Here is a 25,083-nt window from a genome sequence, read left to right on the forward strand (position 1 = left end):
CCCTTCCACGCACCGTACCGACCTACCTCCAGCAGCTCTACTCGCCTAACAGCGCTTGCGCCGAAGTGTCTGTCGAAGGCTGTGCGGGTGATCTTGTGTCTTTGTGTGTGCGCGTCCACCGCACAGGCTCTTTTCGCACCTGTCGGACCCCTTCCTGGACGACCCGCTCCCACGAGAGTACGTGCTCTACCTGTGCCCCACGGGGCGCTTGGCGCAGCGCCTCTCCGACTTCTGGGACGCGTCTCGCGCCCAGTGCGGGAAGAACAAGGCGCACAACGTCTTCCCGCACGTCACGCTCTGCCAGTTCTTCACGGTGAGCGCGGGCCCCGAGAAACCCACCGCCATCGTGTAAATAAAAAAAAAACCCAAACAAGTCATTTTTATTTTACCAGGTAAGGCCCCACTGAGTTAACTAGCTCGTTTTCAGGAGCGACCTGGCTATCGCAAATGATATCTCAACAAAGTGGCTCATCGTGTGGAAATTTATTCCAACCCAATACTCTTAAACGCATGTTGATTCTAAAATGGAGGTAAAAACCAGTGGACCCGGGCAAAAATTCTCACAAACACGGGGAGAGAGAACATGCAAACTCCAAATATCCAGCTTCAGGGTCGGGATCGAGCCCACGGTCACCTGTATACCAGGCGAGGTAGTCAACATCTCGCCCAATCGGTCGTTGCGATGGGAGTGATTCATTCGCATTGGCTGCCTGCGTCTCATCTTCGCAAAATAAAGTAAAACCATACAAACCTGGAGCCTCGTCGGGTCATAGGGCAACAGAAGCAATTGTGGGTTTGGCTAAAGCGCATCCATCTGAGTGCGAAGAATGTGAGGCAGGGGATTATCAGGTGAATCGCTCCCCGACTGTGACTCGAGTGCTTTCCTGTTCATGAAACCACCTTGTCGTGTTTTTTTTTTTTACAAAGGTCACGCGTCATTTCATAGTTCATCACCGTTACCCGACGCCTGTGGTTTCTGCCACACAGAAAGCATCCATACTCAGCTCTGTGTTACAATCCTCATGGTTCGAGGAGGAGGTGGTGGTGGTGCTCAGAGACGGTGGTGATACTGAGAAGGCAGTGGTGGTGAGAGGTATTGGTGGTGCTGAGAGTCGGTGGTGCTGTGCATTGTAGAATGACTAACGGACAGAGAATTTAAAATTAAATGGTGATAGATGCCCTGCATGCCGGTGCACACTGAGGAGAGCATGGTTTAATTTCAGCCGGGTCTGTCTGGGCCAGTGACCCAGAAAATATTTCCTCACCCGGCACACCACATCCACAAATATCTTCTCGCTATGGCTGTGGCTGCTCGTCACGTGCCCGGGGCCCGTGTCTTACTGGCGACGCAGAAAATATTCGGTGAGAAATCAAGCGGAGGGTGCGAGACACCCTTTCTGCACTGTGCGTCTCTGGGAGGTACGTGCGGACAGAACTTGCCCCAACAGTCTGTTACAGGCTATACGGGGGGAGGGGGTGGAATCTTTGTCCGTGTCTTTGCAGTAAATATGTATGGGATCGGTCTGTACAGTGAGTGTGTTTCTATTTGGCGCCACCCAGAGGAGTGGTGAGAAAATGAAAATGGGGAAATGTGGCCCAGGATTTACACACAAGAGTATTTTTGTTGTTGTCTATAATAAAAGGGGGGGGGGGGGCAAATGGAATTTAGCTCTGGGCCGCTTCTCTTGCATAGTTTGGGCCTTCTCCAGGAACTCACATTTACCTCACACACACAAAAAAAAGACCGAATTGAAAAAAAAATACGGACTGTTTTGGCAGTGGGCACATAAGCACACATGGAGAGAGAGAAAAAATTACCCCATTCATCACCGTCACGCAGCAAGAGACTAAAGAAAGGCCATTTCCCAAAATGTCAGCCTATTATGGGTTTCTGTAATAAGGCAGCACTAATGATGAACGTGGCGAGATTCTTGTTGTTAATATGTTGAAAGAAACTGCACCAAACATCCACTGTAGGACCTCGCCGTTAAAGTGAGTAACGGATACTCCGTGAGGCCTTTCTGGGAAAACAACATTGTTGTGGTCACTGCTATCCAGAAGAGTAAAAACATTTCTCTTGATAGGGACTTAATCGACAAATGATCCTCATGGCGGTACCCCGGGGTACCAAATAAAACAAAACGGCTGAGGCAATTTAATGTTTTATTTCTGGGACACTATTTTTCCCCAGGGGTTGGGTGGACTTAACTCCGCGACCGGGGTACCACTCAATCCGAAATCAGTGCTACTCCGCAATATCTAAAAGCAGCGAAGGACGATTGCGCTGAAACCCCGAACGCTCGCGGTACGCACCGTGGTGGTGCATCGTAGTGCACAGCTCGTCGAGACGAGTCGATTGCCGCATCACCGACAATCAACAGACTAACAATGACTGCATCACGGACATCATGCGAGAGCCGGGATACTGTGGTACTCCAGGGTACCGCCATAAGGTTCAAATTTCCAACAAATGGAAACGGATCTTCGTTTATGTCGATCAAGGCCATAGATGGTAAACGGACAGAGTGACCTAACCAAACGTCGCTGTTTTGGAGCCAGCGTATAAATAAGTCAACGGAAACGTCTCGCTACTCGTCGCTATAAAAATTTTAACTTGTTACCTGTGGCTCTTCTGATAATTCCATCCCGCTCCTTGTTTTTTCTCGCCATCCTCTCAGATGCCCCCTGTGCCTCTGCCCCAGAGGTCGCAAACGGGTTTTGATTCCTTACCCATACCCGTACCCAGCCGCACCAGGGTCGAAAACGGGTACCCGTACCCATAACCTACCCGATACCCGGCTACCCGTACCCGGCCGGGTATCGGGTAGGGTACGGGTACCCGATTGCGACCTCTGGGATGAAGCCATGTTGCAGGTGCGGGTGGGTTGATTCTAGGAACTTGAATTGTGAGAAGAGACAAGACGTTGGGAAATGAGTGACAAACGGTGACTCACCAGTGACTCACGGCCTACCCGTACCCGTACCCGGCCGCACCAGGGTCGCAAACGGCTACCCGTACCCGGCCGCACCAGGGTCGCCGGGTATCGGGTAGGGTATGGGTATCGGGTACCCGGTTGCGACCTCTGCTCTGCCCCCCCGCCCACCGCTCCTCGAGTGGTTGTCCTGGAAACCGGGAGATCGTTGAGCAATGTTCAACCGCAGGGTTGATGACGCAGTTCAATCAGTTGTGATTTCCCACTTAACAGAGCGGGCCGCGTGAAGGCTACCAATCCTCCGCGACGATTATCTCCGCCACTCCTGATGCAATTTTCTGGCTCAACCACCTCCAAGTAAAATTCATAATTGTTGCTCTGCATTTGTTTCCTTTCGTTAAGGAGCATAAACCATCATCACGTAAAACTCCGGTCATCCTCGCAGCAGCGGATTTTGGCTAATCATCGAACAAAGACGGTTGCGTGCATCACGCGCTTTCAGATGCGGTTCTGCGGCTGTCTGGAATGCTCTCCCTTCTGACATTAGGAAGCCACTACGCACTTTTAAATCTAGATTGAAAACTCATTTCTTTAGAACTGCTTTTTGTGCTTAGACGGTTGTCTTTCCCCAGCACCTCCGATTAGTACGGTTGGCTACGTACGGTGCGAAAGAAGTTCAGCGCGCATGCTTACGTCAACATCGGCCAAACGAAGAAGAAAACTGATTCTGACCGGATGAACCCACTCTTAAATTTCGATTTAAAGCTTTCGTGACTGCAGAGATTCATCTTCTTGGTTCTTTCGGTCAAGTCACTTGAATGGAAATAATAAAATAATATAAATAAAACATAATAAAATAATTCTCACGACGTTTCGGCCACAACGCAAGCAGCCGTCCTCAGGTGAAGAACAGGTCTGTCGAGAAGACAGAGTCTGAACCCACTCTTGCCGTGACCACTTCCTCACTCCCCTTCCACCCTCTTTGCACCGCACTCAGCCACTCCTGACACTTGACCTCTTGTCCCCCCGTCCCCGTGTGTGTTTTTCTCCGTGCTCTCTCCCCTACTCACCCCCCCCCCCCCCCCCCCCCCCCGTCTTGGCGCGTCACGGCGGCGGTCGACAGTGCGAGGACGAGAACGCCGAGGGCCTGTGCCGGGGCCTCAAGGGCGTGGTGGAGACGTGGCGGCCCCGCTTTCCGACGCCGCTGCGGCTGGAGCATTTCTCGACCCCCAACTTCCTGGGTCTCTTCGTGCAGGATGGCGACGCCGAAATCCTGCGGGAGTTCGCCGCCGAATTCGCCGCGGAAGTCGCGAAAACCGCCGGTATCCGCGAAGCGTCACGGATCCCGCTGCTGCTGTTGTTGTTGTCATTGTCGTCGTCATCTCATTCATCTCATAGCTCATTGCGTCGCTCGTTCGTACGTCGCTAGGGGGTGGAACGATGCATCGACTTGATTATTATAAATATCGATTCTTTGCCACCGAAGTCGCCACCAAATCACTGGTATCTGCCACACTGCACAGATTTTTGACTTTGTCGTTGTTCTTGTTGCTGCTGCTCGTTGCACGAGGAGCATCGAGTTGACAAAAGACAGGCGGTCACCCGCGTCGTTTGCGTCCTGTGGGTGGGTAGTGTAGCGGTTAGCGCACTGCGCTATGAACCCATCGACGCGAGTTCGATTCCCGTTCACAGCCGACACCCAGGTCAACTCAGCCTCATGAGTACCTGGTGCGGTGTGTAAAAACCAAACAAAAGCGGCCGGCGTGCTGTTGGCCACCGACCCCTTTGTGTACCATGCCGGCCTTCAAAGGTGCTCCTCGCAAACAGCACTTGCCCCAACAGTCTGTTAAGGCCACACGGGGGGGGGGTCTTTGTCTTTCGTGGATGGGTTGGCGAGCCGCAGATGTGAAGGTGGAGCCACACAAGAGGCAGCTGCACCTGACGCTGGCGTACCAGTTCCAGGCGCAGCACCTGGCCAAGCTGGAGCGGCTGGTGCGCGCCGTGGACCCCGAGCTGCCGTGCGAGTGGTGCGCCGTGCTCTACTCGCGCGACATCCGCTACGCGGGCCATGAGGTGAGGCCGCTTCGACGGCGATGGCGTCGCGACGACCAGCATCGCACCGGCGGCGGCGGCGGCGCACCTGCAAAGTCACAACAACAGTCTCGCCGCAACGGCGTCGCGCCAACGGTCTTGCACCGACGGTCACAACGGTAGCGTCACAGGCAATGGTGTCGCACCGGTCGCGTCACACCGGCAAAGTCACAACAACAGTCTCGCCACAATGGCGTCGCGGCACCGGCGGTCGCACCAGCAGTCACAGCAGTAGCGTCACAGTAACGGCGTCACACCTGACCGCATCTTAACAATAGCGTCACATGATCATTGTTTTTTTACCCTTCTATCTGGCAACAAAACTGACACCTTTTTTACAAGGAGTCATGTTTGCATAGACCACAATACCTGCAGTCGGAATGCAAACAAAAAACATAACTCTGATAATGTATGTGCACTGTCCTTGAAGTTGATTGGTCCACACCCGAGACAGCTTTCCTTAGAGCCTAGTCTCACATGGTGTTGGACCAGATGACGCCAAAAGGCGCACAACTCAAAGACAATGCACCATCAGAGTAAGAGAGCTCGGGGTAAGCATTTACACCATTGGAACCTCATTTGCCAGTAAAAAATGTGATAATTGGGTTTTTACCCTTCTATCTGGCAACATCATCACAATGACAGCATGGCACCAACAGCCTACGGTACAATTATGAGGCGATATCGCAGCAACCACACTGTTCACACAGGCCCGTGGTGCCTGGGTTTCGACTGAACGATCGGTGGAAACTCTGCGTATGTATCAGCAGGGGGCGCAAGAGGCTCATGCCGGTCATGCGCGCGCGTGTTTGTGTATAGGGATGTGTTTGGGGAGCGGTGGAGCAGCGGTTAGCGCGCTGCGCTACGCTACGAACCCGGCCTCCCGAGTTCGACGATTCCTGCTCATGTCCAACACCGGTGACGATTGTCTGAATCGATCCTGGGCCTCCCCTAGGTCGACTCAGCTGCGGTGTGTAAACATTGGCACTCAGGAGACAAAGGCTGACGGGCGTGGTGCTGGCCACCCACCCCCTCGTGTGCCGTGCCGGCCTTCATAGGTGCTCGCTAGCAGCACTTGCCCCAACAGTCTGTTAAAGGCTGTACTTTGTCTTGTGTAGGGACGTACTTCCGACTTACAAAAAATCCCGTTTTGTGCGGCAGTTTTTTTGCATCTTTTTGCCGAGAGCGACAATTTCATTTCCTCACGGAAATTTACACTCGAATCTCTTCACCGCTTTAATCCGTGACCTTCCGCGGAATCGATAACGAATTTCCCACGGGCATCAGAATCTTTATTTGGACTGTAAGTAAAGCCCTGCCTGTGCCCACCGCGTGACACAATCAAACTGAAGCGGCATGCCGGGCAACAAAGAAATGTTTTACTTTCTCAGAGCTGACCGTTGGGAATTTTTTTTATTTTACAAGGGTACACGCTGGCTTGATGCGCTAAACTTATTTCGCACCATACGTAGCCGACCGCGTTAAAGAAATGTGTTTTCGATCTCGATGATTTAAAAGTGCATTGCTCCTCTGGCTTCCTAATATCGGAAGGAAGAGCGTTCCAGACGGCCACAGAAGTACATCTGAAAGGGCGCGATGCAGTGACCGTCTTTGTTCGATGGTGAGCCGAAAGCAGCCGGTGTGAGGATGACCGGAGATTGTGTGATGGTTTATGCTCTTTGACGAGATCAGCGAGATATTGCGGTTTAACTAAAAAGAAAATTTGTTAATTTGTGGCAAGCAGCACTCTGTGTGTAATGAGTGCCTGTGGTGCATGGCCGGGCAGCCTGGACGGTGGCAGCCTGGACGGTGGCAGCCTGAACGGTGCCGGCCTCACGGTGCCAGTCTCACGGTGCCGGTCACGCGGTGCCAGCCTCACGGTGCCGGCCACGCGGTTTCGGTCACACGATGCCGGTCACATGGTGCACTTCTCGCTTTGTTGTGTGGAGGGCGCCGGATGCACCAACTGCCTCCGCCAGCGTCCTGCGATAAATAAACATTTTTTTAGAACATTACCCACCGTGGTGCTCATGAGTTCAGACCCCACTATACAATTCCCTTTCAAGTTCCTTGTTTGCATCTTTCCCCGCTCCCTAAAGGTGGCCATACAAGTCACTTTCAGCGTACAGTGATCCCTCGTTTATCGCGGTTAATGGGGACCGGAACCCCTCGCGATAGGTGAAAATCCGCGAAGTAGGATTGGCCCCCTAGGAATTTCCGTATATGTGTGTGTGGGTACCATATGTTTAAAATATGTATATTTATACTTTATATATATATATTTTACTTAAATCTATTTAATTATAAAACCTTAATATTATACATTCACTTTCTCTCTCTCTCTCATACGATACGTATTATGGTGTTTTACACTCACCAATGACAGTAGTATCTTGAGACTTGACTCCAGTAACGACGACGACGATGACGATGACAATGACGATGATGACAGACCTGTGCAGTTCGATGAATGTGATGATGAATGATGATGATGATGGTGTTACTGCACAGGTATAATGAGGCCTTTAAATCAGTTCGAAAAATCCGCGATGCACTGAGGCCGAGAAACTTGAACCGCGAAGTGGCGCGGGATTACTGTATTTCATTACGCCTACTCTGCCAGCTCTCAACATAAGCCTCCTTTTTAGTCGGCTAAAATCTCATTTCTTTAAGAGCTGCTTTTTGCGTTTAGTTTGTTGTCCTTCAACGTACATACGTACAACATGCTTTCTAGGCAACACATTTTCACGTGATATCAAGTTTATTGATTGATATTTTTCAGGCCATCCCTCAATTGCCATAATTCTGGTTCACGATTTGGTGATTGTAATCTTTATCCCAAATATTTGTCTGATTTTGTCCCATTGTAGTAAAATACACACAACACAGAATGCAACAAGTGTTAACCAGCACATCTCCAATGCGTAAAGATTACCTAGAAATCATCCAATTTGGATTACACTTCACACAATCGCCTCCTTTGTCCGCAAGCTTTGGCATAACCCTCCTGAAAAAAAACCTGTCTGGAGACTTTCCTGAGTAAAAAAGCTTAATGATATAGATGTTACAAATGGTTTCCTCGTTACTATGCCTAATTAACGTGCCACTTGGACAGGAAGCAACTAACCAAATGAAAATTCCGGCTGAATATATTTATTTTTTAATCAGGTGTCAGGCCCTCCCTCATTACACCTCACGCGAGTGACGACTGTTGGCAACGTGTACCATGAATCACGGTGAGTCACGTCAGACCGTGCGCGTTCGCTCCACGCGCAAAATTCACAGTCATCTCCGTGCCCCTCTCTTACTCTCTCCACTCGTCGCATTGCGTCGAGGATGCTTTTGTTGTCAGGGTGCGTCGGCTTCTTTTGGCTTTTTGGCTTTGCCCTCGCCCAAGAATCCCCTTTGCGCAAACCCAAACCGGTGCGGGTTTTTGATGTCCCCCCGAGAAACCGCGTAGATACTCCGGGTGGACATTCTTCGTAGAAGTAAACGTGCGACGAAATATTTTTGCGGGCGGGAATGCGACCGGGGGAGAAAGAAACGGTTTAACCTCGGGCAATTTAACGACGGTGGATCGGAATGAGAGCGGCGTTTATAAAGACGCGAGAGGTCTTTTGGAACGATTAATTTCTCGCGTAAAAAAAAAAAGGGATACCAATTTGCTTTCGCTCTCTCTCTCTCTTCTCGCCCCGATTCACTGGAACAAACTTCCCCCTCCACAATAAGCAGTCACCTTCGCTCACTAAATTCCGCACCTCACTCAAAACTCACACTTATTGTTCCCTAGCTCATCCCACGACTCCTTAATCTCTCCCTCTCATAAGCGCCACCACTACTATTTCCTCTGCATCATCTCATTATATTGTTATCACTGATTAACCCCATTTATTCCATTCATCTTCATTTACAGTCATCAATTTAGCTTTCACCGTATTCACGCATCACCTCCACCGTCACATTGATACGTACCGTTGTTAATTCTTTGTATATTGCCGTGGTTATCTTAATTCCTTTTAAGATAAGATAAGAGGTTCGGCTCGGTGCATGCAGCCAACTGTGACAGCGATGAGATGCGCCTTAAATAAAAACCAAACAAAAGCCGAAAACTTCGCTGGGAAAGTATGCAGAGATTCTCACTTCGAATGTGCACAATGAGAGAGACGGGGAAGAGTAGCGCTGTAATTCGGGGAACAAATTCAAATGGGAGACGGACAGTCTGTTCTCGTGTAACGCCGCGTGCGTTTTCACAACACGAATTGCATATATAACGTGATGAATGTGTTAGGAAACACATTTTTATAACGCGGATGTGAATTGGATATAACGCGATCGAGCGAACGGAACTACGTCACACGAGTAGGAAACAAGCGGTTGTACGGCTGCCTCGGCGTAGCGCCATCACACAAGGCGGGATGCTGCTGGATGCTTCTAGATGCTACCCACGCGCTTCAGACTTTATTCAGCCTGCGTACACATCTCACGCGTTATCGCGGACTCCGCTTTACCCCTATGTCATATATTATTTATGGCAATGCAGTGTTCTTCAGGAACGCGACTATTACCGCGTTATAGGAGAACTCGCAGTGCTGACAAATGCGGAAAGTTGAGTGACTTGAACAGGGACACGTCAGAAGCAGAAGCGATGACCCATGGACAGGGACCATTCGTGGAATAGCAGCCCGGTGGTGAGAACGGGCGCGCCAAAAGGGCTGACTCACCGCGGAGATGGCAACATTGAAACTGGACCGTGCGTAGGAGTTGATGCCGATTGCTACATCGCGATGGTGGTGACATGTGGAGGCCTTCATTGAACAGTGGGTGGATCGTGGCTGATGTCGATGATAGTGGTGCTTTATTCTCGCATGTGTGGGTGTTCTTCCGGCACCCTTGGTTTCCTGTAGGGCTTGCCACCTATACAGATATCCCCACGATCATCTGTGGGTCTAACCGTGACAACAAAAACACCCCCCCTGTTTTTGGTCATTTGTAATCGTACACATTTCATCGTGAGATGTTCTCCTTCCGATGATATGTCCTGCTTTTATTTGCACCTCCGCGGTGGCAACCTTGCTTTCTTGCCACATCTTAAAACGCTCAAAATCAAATTTTCCAAAATATACCCTCAGTAGACCCGTCTCGTCTTGGAGATAACCAGAAACTAAGTGGGCGTTTGTGCAAATATCGTCATCGTCGTCTTGACATGGAGCAGCTGTCGTCACAGGGTGAGGCGTTGGGCGCGCACGAAGTACGTCAGTCGAGCGGAAAGGTGAGCGGCACCACGGGGTCTCCCCTGTGCACTTTGTTGTCATCGATTGCAAAACAGCTGTTAACTGGAGGTTTATTATTAGCGGGTTAGTGATCGCGCGAACAAGTAACATTATGTAATTTGAAAGGGTCAGAAACTCGTGCTCTGGAAGTTTTTTTATTATCGTCGGCATGGTAACGGATAAACAAGGGTGGCTAGGATTGTAATGCAGTAATAATAAAACGACTAACGTTCACAGTAATGGTTTAATTCGCGTCATTCGTCTAAGTTGCGTCTTCGCAATCGCTGAGGATGCCACTGACTGACCGTAGTGGTGAGGTGGGGGGAGGGAGAGACCTTCATCCAGCAGTGGATTTACAAACGAGCTGTGAATGGATTAATTTTATTCGTATGAAACCTGCCGAGCATGCAGCATCTATGAACTCGCTGTGCAGACTCGCGTGAACGCACTAAAATACGGTCCAGATATTCTGCACTTTGGCCGGGTTACATTTTTGACGACTTGGAATCGCGATGCGATTCAAGAACGTTTAGTTGCTTTGCACTGAGCTCAACTTTGCCCCTTCTCGTAGCTTGCAAGGGAACCCACTTGACGTGCGCTAAGCAATGGCACAAAGGCAGCGTGTTGTGAAGGACGAGACGCAAGGTGGATAAGTTGGGGAATAATTCGACCAGATTAACCCGCGGGATCTGCGAGAGGAAAAAAGCGGTTGGTAAAATATATATTTTTTAAATCTTAAAATTAAAACAATTACATAGTTTAACACGTAGGCTTTCGCGACCAATATTATTCAACGCAATTACCAGCGAAACGTCGTACTCAAATTGTAAATGTTGTGGTTTCACGCTTCAACACACCGGTGGGCTAAAGCAGTGAACTATTTGTCTTTTGTCAACGTGACACTTTTTTACTGATTGGCCGTGTCGGGTGGTGGAGGGTTACGACACATTTATAAATAACGCGATCTAAACCCCAAAACGTTGATTATGAATTACATAATTACGCTACTTTTGGAAGAGGGGATGGGGGATACGAGCTTGTCGGAAGCTGTAGAGATGTCGCCTCTGGGCACGGAAATATTCCCCAAGACAACGTGAGCAAACGGACAGGAGCAGAAGATACTTTCAGACAAATTTCGAAAGTATTTTCCACACGAGGATGGAGGAGAAGTGGGGAAGAGAGGGGAGGATGAGAAGGCCAGAAGAGTCGGGATTGTAAGGCCTTCCTTCCAGCTACACACAACGTACAGTACACAAATCGATAGATACAGCAATCGATTTGTACGACCACAAATTTGACGGCATGTTTAATGAGCATCATAAACAATTTTAATAAATTGTTAACATTTCCAATTCATGTTCCCAGTAGATTATATTCGCCACTGTAGACGCAAGGGACAGTGCCGTGGAAGAGCTTGATTTAAACAAAAATTAAGCGATTAGAAGCAGAACTACAATCTGTGCCCCCAATTATATTGGAAGTATATCAGTTTATGAGCCAAACCGGCTTTCCAAACCAATGTTATCGAGCAGCATTTGGTTTAAATAAGAAAGCCGATAGATAGGCTGATCGACTAAAATAACAATTTATGTGGAGACAGGCTTGGATTTTTCTTATATTTACTTTCACCTGTAATGCTCCACGACAATGCATAATGAGTGTGCAATGCCACAAACATAGATTTAGCAAATCTTTTAGCCAATGTATTATTTCCAAATGTTCACGCAAATGGAAACTTTTTTTGTACTTTGCAAAACAAATGAATTCCATCTTGATTTGAAGCTTTCGTGACTGCAGGAATCCATGCTCTTTGGTTCTTTCGGTAAAGTCACGTAGGTAGAAATGAAACGAAATAAATCATGACGTTTCGACTGCAGACATCATACTGCTCGCAGCAGACATTGTGGCTATCGCGACTTTCACCTGAAGACGGGTGCTTGTGTTGCGTTCGAAACGTCGTGATTTATTTTGTTTTATTTCTACCTGCGTGGCTTTACCAAATTAATTACACTTCAAACAACAGAAACGAAACGCTCGCAACTCCCGTGAGCATGCAGCGTTAGGTCAATGTGCTGTCATTTCGAACAATTCGTGAATTCTTCCTGCAACTATTTACCCTCTGGCCTATAACAATAGACACGTAATGCAGGCAGTGAAAAGGTGTTGAGTTATGCAATAGCATAACTCGAGTTTCTTGTTGTATCTCTGACCTGGATAGATGCAGCGTTCTGCGTTTTATTTTGGCTCGTAAATGTATGTTTTTACGATGATTGCTCTCGTTTACTGAGGAAAGCCTCGCTGAGTCTCAAGATTCTTCTTTCAGGAGGGTCCTAACAACTTTTCTCAAGTTCAGAATCAGAATATGTATTCAAACTGGAGGAATCCGATGAGCTGTTAAGCTCTTTGCCCAGTAGGGGGTGGGTCAGAACGTTACAACAACAAACAGTTCAAAGACACGAAAGGAGTGCAAAGTATAGGAAAGGTAAACAAAATCACTTTTAAAAATCTGCTTGTGAAACTAAGCAATTCTTTTTAACCGACAGGTCAAGCCCACTTGAGCTGTTAGCTTCTTTTTCAGAAGGGACCTTGCCACAAAATGATAGCTCAACGAAGTGGAATAAGTAAACGATGCTAGTTGTCCATCCGTGGTAAAACCCAGGATTTCCAAACACCCACGCCTCTAGCATGTTCAAAGTTAATTTATTAGGTATAGCCCTGTGAGCCATTCGGCTCTTGAATCGGGTGCAACCGCAACAAACAAAAAAACATGAACAAGAAAACATCTTAAAGTGACTATGTGCAAACAGAAAATCCAAGAAAAGACATCAAAATATTGCAGAAACATCACCGTACACCAACCCTGTGCAAATATCCCAGTGGGATGCAAGTCAAACAACAACAACCACAAGACAACTTAGATTAAGGCCATCAGTCTAACTCTGTATTACAACAAACAAACATGGCCAAACCAAAAAACTTTTCGAAAATCACCAAAATACAGCCATGAAAGCAATGAAACAGTGATCATAGGAACTGTGACCGAATTTTCACAATGAACGACATAAACAACATGTACCACCAACACCCTGCAGCCATAGCTGGCTGCACGAGTCACTCCACAACAGTAGGAGCATCAGTCGGAGTATGTGAGTATCAACAGTCATGAGGTATATAAACAAACACACAAGTGAATCCGAATGGAATCCGAAGACTGGGACATGTATATTGAAACCCTTGAATATTGGACACACGGCGGAGTGTGTACATTTTATAACGTTTCATGCTGCTGCTGAATAACGGATGTATTAGCAAATCACACGGCCAATCTCCAGTTGGTCGGATTGCATCACCGCTTCGGTAAATATGCGGCCTGACATTCGCCATGCATCAATTAACCTTTTCTTACGTAGTTTTTTTGTATCGTGACTCAACGCTAGCCCGGTACAAAGCCACCGGTCACAGTTCAAGGAGGTGGAGTGTGCGTGGGGCGGTGACAGAAACTCCGCCGGCGAAAACCCCCTGGAGGTCGTCCGTGCCAGGGACTCACGTGTCGCGATGAAATTCGGGGCTCGCCGCCCCACCCAAATGGGGACCGCGAGCGGGAACATAAAACAAACTCGTGATGAGGGCAAAGATAACTAACATGGGGTGGTGGGGGGTAGAGAGGGGGCTGGGAAAGAACTAAACTTAAACTGTTTCTTTTAATTTTTCCCAGGTAAGGCCCTCTGAGCCACGGGGCTCTTTGTCAGAAGTGACCTGTCCATCACAAGTGATAGCTCAACAAAGTGGCTTCTCATCATCATCATCCTGTGGAAATTCCTAGCAGTAGCCATATACTCTAAACGCATGATCTCGATTCTAAATGTGGAGGGAAAAACCGGAGGACCCGGAGAAAAATCCACGCGGGTGGGGAGTGAGGGGGGGGGGGAAAGGGGGGGGGGTGGATGCGAAGGGGAATGGGGGTGGGGAAGCATGAAACAAAAACTAAAAATAAAACAACTCGCGATAATGTGCTTATAGGATTAAAGTCCCACAGGGCAGTGACCCACTCCTGGGAGAGGGGGCAGAGGCCGTAGAGCAGTGGATCTTAACCTGGGGTGCATCACGCACTGTTTCATTGCTTTCATGGCTTTATTTTGGTGATTTCGAAAAGTTGACTGGTTTGGCCATGTTTGTTTGTTGTAGCACGGAGTAAGACTGATGGCCTTAATCTAAGTTTTTCTCACTTGATGCTGTAATTTTAGCTGTCACGGTCCCACCTGATGACGGAGACTTGTGTTGCCTCCGAAACGTCGTGATTTTTATTATTTTATTTCTATTAGTACTTCTATTAATTTTATTTTTATTATTTTTACCTACGTGACTTTACCGAAAAAGCCTAAGAGTATGAATCCTTGCAGTCACGAAAGCTTCAAATCTAGAATTAATCTAAGTTATTTTGTGGTTGTTGTTGTTTGACTTGCATCCCACTGGGATTTTTGCACACAGCGTTGGTGCCCGGTGCTTTTTATGCAATATTTTGCTGTCTTTTCTTGGATTTTCTGTTTGCACTTAGTCACATAGTCACTTTAAGATGTTTTCTTGTTCATGTTTTAGTTTTTTGTTTGTTGCGGTTGCACCCGATTCAAGAGCCAAATGGCTCACAGGGCTATACCTAATACATGAAGTTGAACTTGATGTATTACCATTCTGCGTGGCTGCAGTAAAGGTTGAGAAGCACCGCCCTAGATAATCCCATCCCTTTCATGCGTCAATTACCTTCAAATGTGGTGCTGACTCACGGCAACGAGCCGCCAGACGTAATTGCGTCACATCCATTCGCAAACATACTGAATCTTAAATTTGGAGCTTTCGTGACTGCAGGAATTATTCTTTGGTTCTTTCGGTAAAGTCACGTATAAAGATAAAATAATAAATTAAATAATAGCATACGACGCTTCGATTGCAACACAAGCAATCATCATCAGGTATAATGAAATAGCGATACAAAATCTAACCAGAAAACCACAGACAGACATATAAGCAGACAGATATCACCAAGATACATAGAGAGAGTAACACAGGTACAGAGAGGGAGATCGTCTCTGTGGGGTGGCCTTAAATAGACAGAGGGGGGGACGGAGGCAGAGAGAGGGAGGGGTTAGAGAAAAAATTTACATGTCAATCAGTACGAAGAGACGCGTAGTAAAGTACGCAGGCTTAGAGGGAGAAAGAAACATACTGAATGAAGGCTTTAATATTGCCACGCTTGTACAATGCTTTTGTTTCCGCGGGAAAAAAAAACGTTCCATGACATATGGATGTTATGAGATTTGTGTTCATTATTAATAAATGTAAAACTGATCATCTTGGGGTTTTGCAAAACCACACGGCATTTATGGACTGTAGAAGGGCAGCACACCTTGTATACAGGAGGTCATGGGTTCGATCCCGACCCTGACGCCCTATATATTTGGAGTTGGCATGTCTCTCTCCCAATGGTTGCGTGTATTTTTCTCCGGGTCCTTCGGTTTTTCCCTCAATATTTAGAAATATGCATTCCAAGTATTTGGCTGCTATAAATTTCCACATGATAAGCCACTTCGTTGAGCTATCGTTTGTGGCCAGGTCGCTTCTTAAAAACACGCTATACAGCTCAATGGGCTTTACCTGGTAAAATAAAAAAAACTAGTTATAGTTTCGTTACATTATAATACATCTTTCCACCGTTCATTCGCACACAATTGCTCGTTTGTACAGAGTTGGACCAGGGCCAGTGGCTCCAAATGTTTTGCGTTGTGTAGCCCCCTTACCAGACGTATCAACCATCAATGTTCCTTACCCCCTTGCAGAGGTCGCAACCGGGTACCCGATACCCGTACCCTACCCGATACCCGGCTACCCGTACCCGGCCGGGTACGGGTACGGGTAGCCGTTTGCGACCCTGGTGCGGCCGGGTACGGGTAAGGAATCAAAACCCGTTTGCGACCTCTGCCCCCTTGACAAGAACCACGGTGCAGCGACGTGGCCGGTTGGTTGTGCATCTGCTGGCTCGTGACAGAGGTTTATGGTGATAACCCAGCAGTTGTTTCTGCGGGTGTGTAAACTGTAGGCATGCCACACGCCGTATGCTGCACGGTGAATTTTTAAGGATCCTGTGACATCATTCGAGAAGAGGAGGCCATTGGCGTGCCGCCGGGGAGTCACGGTCTAAAATTTTCCACGTTTGAAAAAAGAAAAAGGACACTGCGAATTAAATTGCGCCCCCTACTAAAACCGCTGACTGCGAAACGTAGCGCCTTCACGATCGGAAATCGCGAAAAATAAAATATCCTAAATTGTTATAACAATCGTTACAATTCAAATAAATAGTTACGTAACACTGCTTTTAGATTTAGATTGACACCTAATTTTTGTTGTTTTCTTTGAACCTATTTTTTCCTGCTTCAGCAGCTCTCACCTGATGACGATTGTTTGTGTTGCGATCGAAACGTCGTGATATTGTGATTATTTTTCTTATTTTTTATATCTACGTGACTTTACCGAAAGACCCAAGAATATAGGTTAATATCAGTTGATTAAATATTTACAATTAAACATGAAAGCTTTAATAACGACATACGATTTAATCACCACTGGTTGAGGTGTCCATAGGCCATGGGTTCGCCAGGTTCCATACAACAGATATGTACTTTCTCAAAGAGCATGAACCATCATGCGAACTCCGGTCATTCTCGCAGCGGCTTTTGTCTAATCATCGAACAAAGTCGGTCACCACATCGCGCACGCGTTCAGGTTGGTTTCTGCGGCCGTCTGGAACGCTCTTCTATCTGATATTAGGAACCCGCTGGGAGCTATGCACTTTCAAATCGAGATTGAAAACTAATTTCTTTGTAACTGCTTTTTGTGTTTAGTTTGTTGTCCTTCCCCCGCACATCCTCGCACACCAGAGAAAGTTTTAATTTTCCATCTGTGCATCATCATCTCATCATCGTCAAGTACCCGCATCAGCTGCCACGGTATGTGTGTGTGGGGATGCGATTTAGGGATTGTGGGCCCTGGAAGCTTCGCGGAAGTTCTGCGTCCTTGTCGGGTCCTTTACGAGGAGGCGTCTGTTTGTGAACCCCATTTGATCTCACTGATAGTCTTCGTAAATACGGTGCATTGATGCAAACGTGTATCTGCGCCCTCTCCCTGTGAACCCTTGACCTATTTTTCCCCTTGTACCTCCCTAACCCTTCCATCTTCGATGACCCCCTGCGACGTTGGAACCCCTCTCCCGTCGCCTTGCCAACGCTTCCTCCGCCGCAGACCCTGCGGGTGCTTTACCCGTACATTCCTCAGAATGACGATGAGCTGGAGCTCATACCGGGAGATTCCATATTCGTGTCGCCTTCGGAGCACGGTGCACAGGTGAACGCGACGGAATGTATGCACACACGCACATGCATGCGCGACACGACTTTGATGCCACGGCGTGTTGTGTGCCAGTCATTCTACAGGAATGTTTATGATAACGCAGGGCTGAGTATGGATGCTTTCTGCGTGACAGAAACCACAGACCTCGGGTATTGGTGACGATGACCTATGGGTGACGTAAAAAGATCCACGGCAAGGCGGTTCCATTAACAGGAAAATGCTCTTGAGTCACAGTCGGGGGGGGCGATTGCTTCAGTTGCCCTATGACTGGACAAGGCTCCAGGTTTATGTGGGGGTTGTTTTTTTTTCCGAAGAGGAGAACGCAGCCAGCCACGGCGAAGCTCTCCCATCGCAATGACTGATTGGGCGACACGGTGGCGAGATGTTAACTGCCTTGCCTGGTATACAGACGGTCGTGGGTTCGATCCCGACCCCAACACAACGGCCGATTTTAAACGGGAAGCTTCCAGCGTTACTTTTATTTGACGTCTTTTTACAGCCCTTTGTAAATCCACTGCTGGATGAAGGCCTTTCCTGTACTGTGTTTTGCTATTGGTGGCGGTTTGACCACACTTGCGGAGGTTCATATCTCAGATGGCCTTCGTTAGATTTTCGTTTTCTTTTGCGGTATGTGGCATCCATTTCCTCGTGAACCATCATTTTCTTTGAAAATGTGTACGGTCCTTAGGTGTGGCTGGCTCGCACACCAACTTCCAACTGTCTGACTGAAGCACAAACAGGTTACATTTTGTAAGGCTCTCATTCTATTGTGTGAAGGCAAACCGTATAGATTCAAAAAACCAATGGCAACTGTTAGAGTATGTAAAAAAAGCTTGCATATGGTACACCCTGAGATAAAATGCAATACCCCCCCCCCCCCACCTCAAAACGCCACTGGACAGAGTCGATTGCAGATACATTTCAACTCGCACGTTGTCATCGTAATCTACAATTAGGCCTACTGCTCATGGTCAGCCAACCGTTTTAGGTGTCACTCGGTTTATCCCAAGTTTGGACGGCTATTTATAGTCATGTGGCGGAAGCGGTAATGTCGTGGTTAGCGCGCTGCATTCTTAACCGGACAACCCGAGTTCGCTCACCGGCTAAGGATGACGTCGGTAACAAGTGATGTCCGGAACCGGTCCTAGGCCTCTCTTTACCCTACCCACGCTGGCCAGCGTGGTGAATAATAGTCAAACAAACCCCATGAATGGCATGGCACGGGGAGGCCTTCAAAGTTTTTGTCACAGCTGTTCCTTAAATCCCTACAAAAGGCCGCTTTATCGACACAAAGGGCACACCGTCTACGTGACGTGCTAGGGGTGTTCGTTATGTACCAGTAAAACCAAAACTGTTCTTTTCACACCTGCAATAATTTAAGTGTGAAAAACCAAACGAATTGAATATGACCGCACAAATTGGCGTGCGTTTTTTTTTTGTGACCCGAATTGAGAATGAACCCTCACGACACTTTGAGGATGCAGTTAAATTATAGTTGGCCATCCAGAATCCGAGCGCAAGATCTTTCCATAACCAGCCCAATGCTGTCGGCATGGCATTAGCCCTCCCAAGTCCGAGCTACCCGGCTGAGCTTGGTGCGGTCTGGGGCTGTTTTTGTTTGTGTTGTTTTTGTTGCCTCGCCAGGACTTAAACAACGAATTTATTTTTACTCGGTCACTTGCTTGCCAGCGTCTCTATTTTTCACTTCCTGTCGTGTTTTTGTACCGTTTGCTGTTGTAACTTGCTGCCCCGCCCGTACCGAACATCTTGTTAAAAAAAAGCTTCATAGCTCATCGGATTCTGATGATTCCGATGCAGTTGGGTAAAGGGAGGGTTGACGGCGCCTCGCGTTGGCTCCGTGTTCGCAGGGCGGCAGCGAGGGCTGGGTGCAGGGGACGTCGTGGATCTCGGGCCTGGCCGGGCTGCTGCCGGAAAACTACACGCAGAAAGCGGACGAGTCGGACACCTGGGTGCTGCACAGGTGAGCGAGAGCGCCGCGACGGGACAGCGTTGGAGCGCTTCGAGAGCGCTGCGCAAAAAATCGTCGCCTTCACGCCCCCCTCGATACGGAGCGAGCCGCTCTCCTCGTCCTGCGTTCATTCTCAATGGCACCCCGCCGCCGCCGCCAAGACTCGCACGTTCCGCTACGAATAGGTTCTAAAACTAAGCGATACACTTTTTTTTTTACCAGGTAAGGCTCGCTGAGCTACAGAGCTCTTGTTCTCAGAAGCGACCTGGCCACGGATGATAGCTCGACGAAGTGAGTGGCTTATCGTGCGGAAAATGTACAGCAGCAGCCAAATACTCTTGACCCCCATGAAGTCGTGACTTTGGTCTGAGGGGGGGGGAGTCTGGGTAAAAGCTGGTGGCACTCTTGGCAAGGTTGCTGGAAAGTTCCGGGCTCTTACGTGCTGCCGTGGGAACACAGCAACAGTGTTTAGCCATCAAAACGCGCCTTAGTTCCGGCATGTGAACCTTGTGGCCGTGTTAGGGCTACGTTTGATTTTCAAGTTGCATCTACAATGTGCTTCACGTAATATGTTTGCAGTGACACATGCACACGTAAAGCACGCTCGCTCGTTTTCTTTGTTAGTTGTGGCGTCGCGTGTATTTTCACAAACAGCTGTGGCGCGTTCATGACTGGGCAGCCGCCACCCTTGTCATTTGGCTCTTTTTTTTTGTGCCGCAGGGATTATAGCTAAAATCTTAAATATGCTGAAGATGCCTTCGTCTGGACATTTGGGCTTCTGGGGCATGAATGTGGTACCCCGAACAATCCCATGCCTTAAAGAGGCTGTCAAAGATTCGTTGACATCAAACTCGAATTATCCACAGACTGGCTTTCAGTGTGGGCTATTGCATCATTTGGTCTGCACATACTGTATGTACGAGTGAAAATATGGCTATTGCCTTTGACACAAAGCTGCGCAAACCAAACATCTTGCGTGCTGCTGGACATATGCAACTCGTCAATACGCAGTCGATGTGTTCCGCACACTCACATTTTGCATAAAGGGCTCACAGATGTTACAAAAACATTCACAAGTCCTCTACAAGCCTTGCACTGCAATGGGAAAAACAAACAAAAATCCCATGCGACATTTGCACGATGACAATAAAAGTGGGCCCACTGAGTGACCTGGCTAAGAGCAGGTCGCCCGCTTGACAAAGTGTGTCGTGCGGCCTAGCCTAAGTGGACCGAGGCTCCCCCACCCCCCCCTGTGATTACCGTTTGTTTTTGGCCAGGTAGAGGCTGCAGTGGCAATCTGAAGGGGCCAGGCCCCACTTGCCCATTACACGATACGGGCCATCACGTGGTCGTGGGGAACACAGAGTTGTTTGTCAGCAGTTCGTGGAATCCTGGCCAACCTGCTGGGTGATGAACACAATTTCCCCCCCCCCCCCCCCGCTGTCTCTTAGACCCCACCTGCAGATTCTTTGGCTCTTTTGAGGCTTTCCAGTTTGACCACAACTAGTTTGACCACAGTGCTCAAGAGACAAGAGAACCTTGCGTTGCGGAAACTGTAATTTCAGATTAAAGCAACTGTGGTTACCATCAGGCGTGTGGCGATGCATCGATTCATCGACTAAAATCGATTCCCAGGCTCACCGGATTGCAAGTAGAAGACCAAATGATGTGGGATTTGCATTTGTGGTGTACGACTGGTTCACGTGGCCCCTGCAACCACCGGGGAAAGCGTGGAATTTCGCGAGGGTGCTCGATAACGATAATCGATTCCTTAAACGAATTTCAAGCCTGAATCACGACAGTTTATAGACACAAGACAATTGATTTCAGCCGGAACACCCCCCCCCCCCCCCCAATAAGTTATGAAGCTTTTTCTCGCAGGTGTCCGGCAATGGCGGAACATTACAGAGGAAGTGGCACACCGGTAGATAAATGCAACTATCGCGCGTCAACTCGAACAAATTCAACAGAACGACACGGGAGAAAAAAAATATCAGCTGTAGCAAAACATCGTAGAGACTTAGGATTAAGTCGCACTTGCTGGATTAACGGTTGCCAAATTAAAGTTGCAAACATGGCTGTGGTTGATATCAAGCGTCCGTTTCGGAGCGTCAACTCGCGGGGGAGTCCGATTGTTTCACGTCTGTTCACGAAAAAAAGATAAAGATCCCCCGTATAGCCTTAACATACTGTTGGGGCAAGTGCTGTTAGCGAGTAGCAACTATGACGGCCGACACGGCACACGAAGAGGGTGGGTGGCCAACACCACGCCCGGCCGCATTTGACTCCCCAGCGGCGATGTTTACACACCGCACCAGGTACTCATGTGAGGCTGAGTCGACCTAGGGGAGGCGCAGGACTGGTTCAGATAATCGTCGCCGGTGTTGGCCGTGAGCAGAAATCGAACTCGAGTCACCTGGTTCGAAGCGCAGCGCGCCAAGCACGACACTACCGCTCCCCACGTCTGCTCACCACACACGCACAATCCTGCACAGCGCGAAGGCACAGACAGGTATCCGATGTGTTTGCCTGCGTGCGTTTGTATGTCTATGTTGCAACGATGGAGCTTATATAAATGCGTCGAGTTTGTTATAAAAAAAACGTCGTGGAACCTCCATCATACTATTTTCACTGCGCTACAGAAATCAACGTGCGATCGATTGCTGCACGTCTACGTGTGCAAGAACATTCTTTAATTATTCCCGTTTCATAATCCGGAGTCGGGTTAATTTAATTTGTTGAACAAGGGAGACAAGCAAGATTGGCTTGGGACGTTTCTGCTGCTGCGCTTAGGATCTTTCAACAGATTGCTTTAGTTTTGGCTATAGAAGCCTTAAGAATCCACTGACCTTTTAAAATAATTTTTCTTAAATAATCCAATGACTCTTAAGAATCATACACATGGGCATGTTGTGACTCGGGGAAACTTACAGCAAACTACAGTTCTTTTATTCCGCCGGTTAAACAGGTACACAGCAATCAAACGTGTTAATCCAGTGATTGTTTTTTTTCCCTTAGCTTTAGTTTCGAGCCCTTTGCCAAATCCTCTGCTGGATGATGAATCATCGCCCTCTCAATGTCACGTGGGCCCTGAGGGGTTGTGTAGCCGTAATTCACCACGCCAGTGACAGCGCACGGGGTGCTGAAAAAGGGGGGGGGGCGTGGGCGGGGGTGGTGAAAGAAGGGGGGGCGTGGGTGGGGGGGGTGGTGAAGAAGGGGGGGGCGTGGGCGGGGTGTTGAAGAAGGGGGGGAGGCGTAGGGGGGGTGAAAGAAGAGGGGGGGGCGTAGGCGGTGGGGGTGAAAGAAGGGGGGGGGGGGCGTAGGTGGGGGGGGGTGAAAGAAGGGGGGGGGGCGTAGGCGGGGTGGTGAAGAAAGGGGGGGGGGCGTAGGCGGGGTGGTGAAGAAGGGGTGGTGAAGAAGGGGGGTAGAGAAGGGGGGGGGGGGTGCATGCTAAAACCGTCGCATCCCCCGCAGCTACTGAAATAAACAACGAATGTAATTAAAACATAACAGGAAATGCAGGTAATGCGATATTTTGATGACATTTTTCTGTAGCTGCAGGGGGGCGGGTGAGGGCGGGGCAGGGAGTGCAGTGGTTTAGCACGCACGCACTGCACCTTTAAATTCCTAGCCCACGGCTGGCTCGTCAAAGGGTCTGTCTAGATTATTATTTAGCCGATTGCGAAAAGCTGTGCCCGAAGATAACCCCCCTCGTCTGCCCTTCGAGTTGGTTGCGTACACTCTCTCATGGCGCTGAACCACGCGCGTTGTCCGGACGTGCACGTTTCCGTACTGCCTTTGCACCACCACATTTTGAAACTGCGCATTGTGTCCCAACCTCTTTGACCATCTCGAGTTGAATGAAGGCCTTCCCGCTTTGCCGTTGTCAGTCTACGGGGAGTTGATTGGCCATACTTCACCCGGCTGGTCAGCGTGGGTTGTTGAAGGGAGAGGCTCCATGATATTACTCGCCACCCACCGGCGATTTCAGTCGGGGCAAGGAATCGCACTCAGGTTGCCTGCGGGCTGCATACCACGATGTGCTTGCTCCACTGCTCCAACTCTGATATTAACGTTTTATCGTAAAAGGTCTGCGAATGTCCTCACTGGCTGCCCCACAATAGGCCTGGTTTTTTAAAATATATTATTGTGCTTGTTTAAGCGAAGGAATGCTTAACTGAGCCTCTCATTGACTCTTCTTCGCAAATGGTCCTACCAAGTTTTTTTTTTTCGCAGAATGTGGCGGTGATTGCTAACGTAGACTCATATTGAGTAATTTGTTGACCTCTGACCCTTGTGCCCCGCTAACCGGCCCCGACCTTGCTCGGCAGGTCCTACGCGCTGTCGTGCCCCGTGCTGACCACGGAGGCCGCCGCCACGTCGGTGCCCCGCGAGCTGCTGCTGAGACACGCGGCCCACGGCAACGGAGAATCGTCGTCCGCCTCCTCCTCCGCGCTCCTCGCCGTCAACGGACCGGCGTCCACGACGAACAGCCAGGCACGTGCGGCGCACCACCAGCTGCAGCAGCAGCAGTAGCTGCAGCACAGAGGTCGCAAACGGGTTTTGATTCCTTACCCGTACCAGGGTCGCAAACGGGTACCCGCACTCGTACCCGGCCGGGTACGGGTACCCGTGCGCTACCCGTACCCTACCCGAAATGAGTGACAAACGGTTACTCACCGGTGACTCACGGCCTACCCGTACCCGGCCGCACCAGGGTCGCAAACGGGTACCCGTACCCGGCCGGGTAGCCGGGTATCGGGTACCCGGTTGCGACCTCTGCTGCAGCAGCAGATCAGAAATACAGCAGCAGCACAGAAATACAGCAGCAGCAACGGATGAGGCACAGCAGCGACTCCACACAGCAGCCCAGGCACACAACAGAACAGATAGACGCCAAGGAGCATCGGTGGCACTGGCAGCAACAGTAAGGATAATACCGGTGTCGGAGTTACACAGCACCTGTCTTGGGAACTCGTCACAAACCTTTTCATCGAAGCACATTCTTATCTTCTTGGTTCTTTCGGTAAAGTCACGTAGAATGGAAATAATAAAATAATAAAATAAAACATAATAAAATAATTCTCACGACGTTTCGGCCACAACGCAAGCAGCCGTCCTCAGGTGAAGACCAGGTCTGTCAGACGCTGTCTCCCCGACAGACCTGGTCTTCACCTGAGGACGGCTGCTTGCGTTGTGGCCGAAACGTCGTGTAAATTATCTTATTATGTTTTATTTTATTATTTTATTATTTCCATTCTACGTGACTTTACCGAAAGAACCAAGAAGATGAATCCCTGCAGTCACCAAAGCTTTAAATCCACATTCTTATCGTTAGCGGTGATATATCCACTGCCATTGTGATTGTCCTCGGCAAATCTGTGATGAATCTAGATTTGAAGTTTTCGTGACTGCAGGGATC

At 48.9% G+C, this 25,083-nt stretch overlaps 1 protein-coding gene across 3 annotated transcripts in view; it reads left to right on the top strand.

Annotated features, from left to right (window-relative positions):
- UBASH3B (ubiquitin associated and SH3 domain containing B) overlaps positions 1 to 25,083 on the top strand; it is a 108,662-nt gene that overhangs the window by 59,084 nt on the left and 24,495 nt on the right. For all 3 annotated transcript variants that reach the window (XM_078608136.1, XM_078608137.1, XM_078608138.1), the window contains 6 exons: positions 127 to 313; positions 4,057 to 4,255; positions 4,837 to 5,006; positions 17,585 to 17,686; positions 19,561 to 19,673; positions 23,993 to 24,158. In XM_078608136.1, the coding sequence (XP_078464262.1) occupies positions 127 to 313; positions 4,057 to 4,255; positions 4,837 to 5,006; positions 17,585 to 17,686; positions 19,561 to 19,673; positions 23,993 to 24,158 (937 nt within the window). The remainder of the gene's footprint in view (positions 1 to 126; positions 314 to 4,056; positions 4,256 to 4,836; positions 5,007 to 17,584; positions 17,687 to 19,560; positions 19,674 to 23,992; positions 24,159 to 25,083) is intronic.

The sequence above is a fragment of the Lampetra planeri genome, chromosome 29, assembly GCF_965212315.1.
Source record: "Lampetra planeri chromosome 29, kcLamPlan1.2.h2, whole genome shotgun sequence".
Lineage (NCBI taxonomy): Eukaryota > Metazoa > Chordata > Hyperoartia > Petromyzontiformes > Petromyzontidae > Lampetra > Lampetra planeri.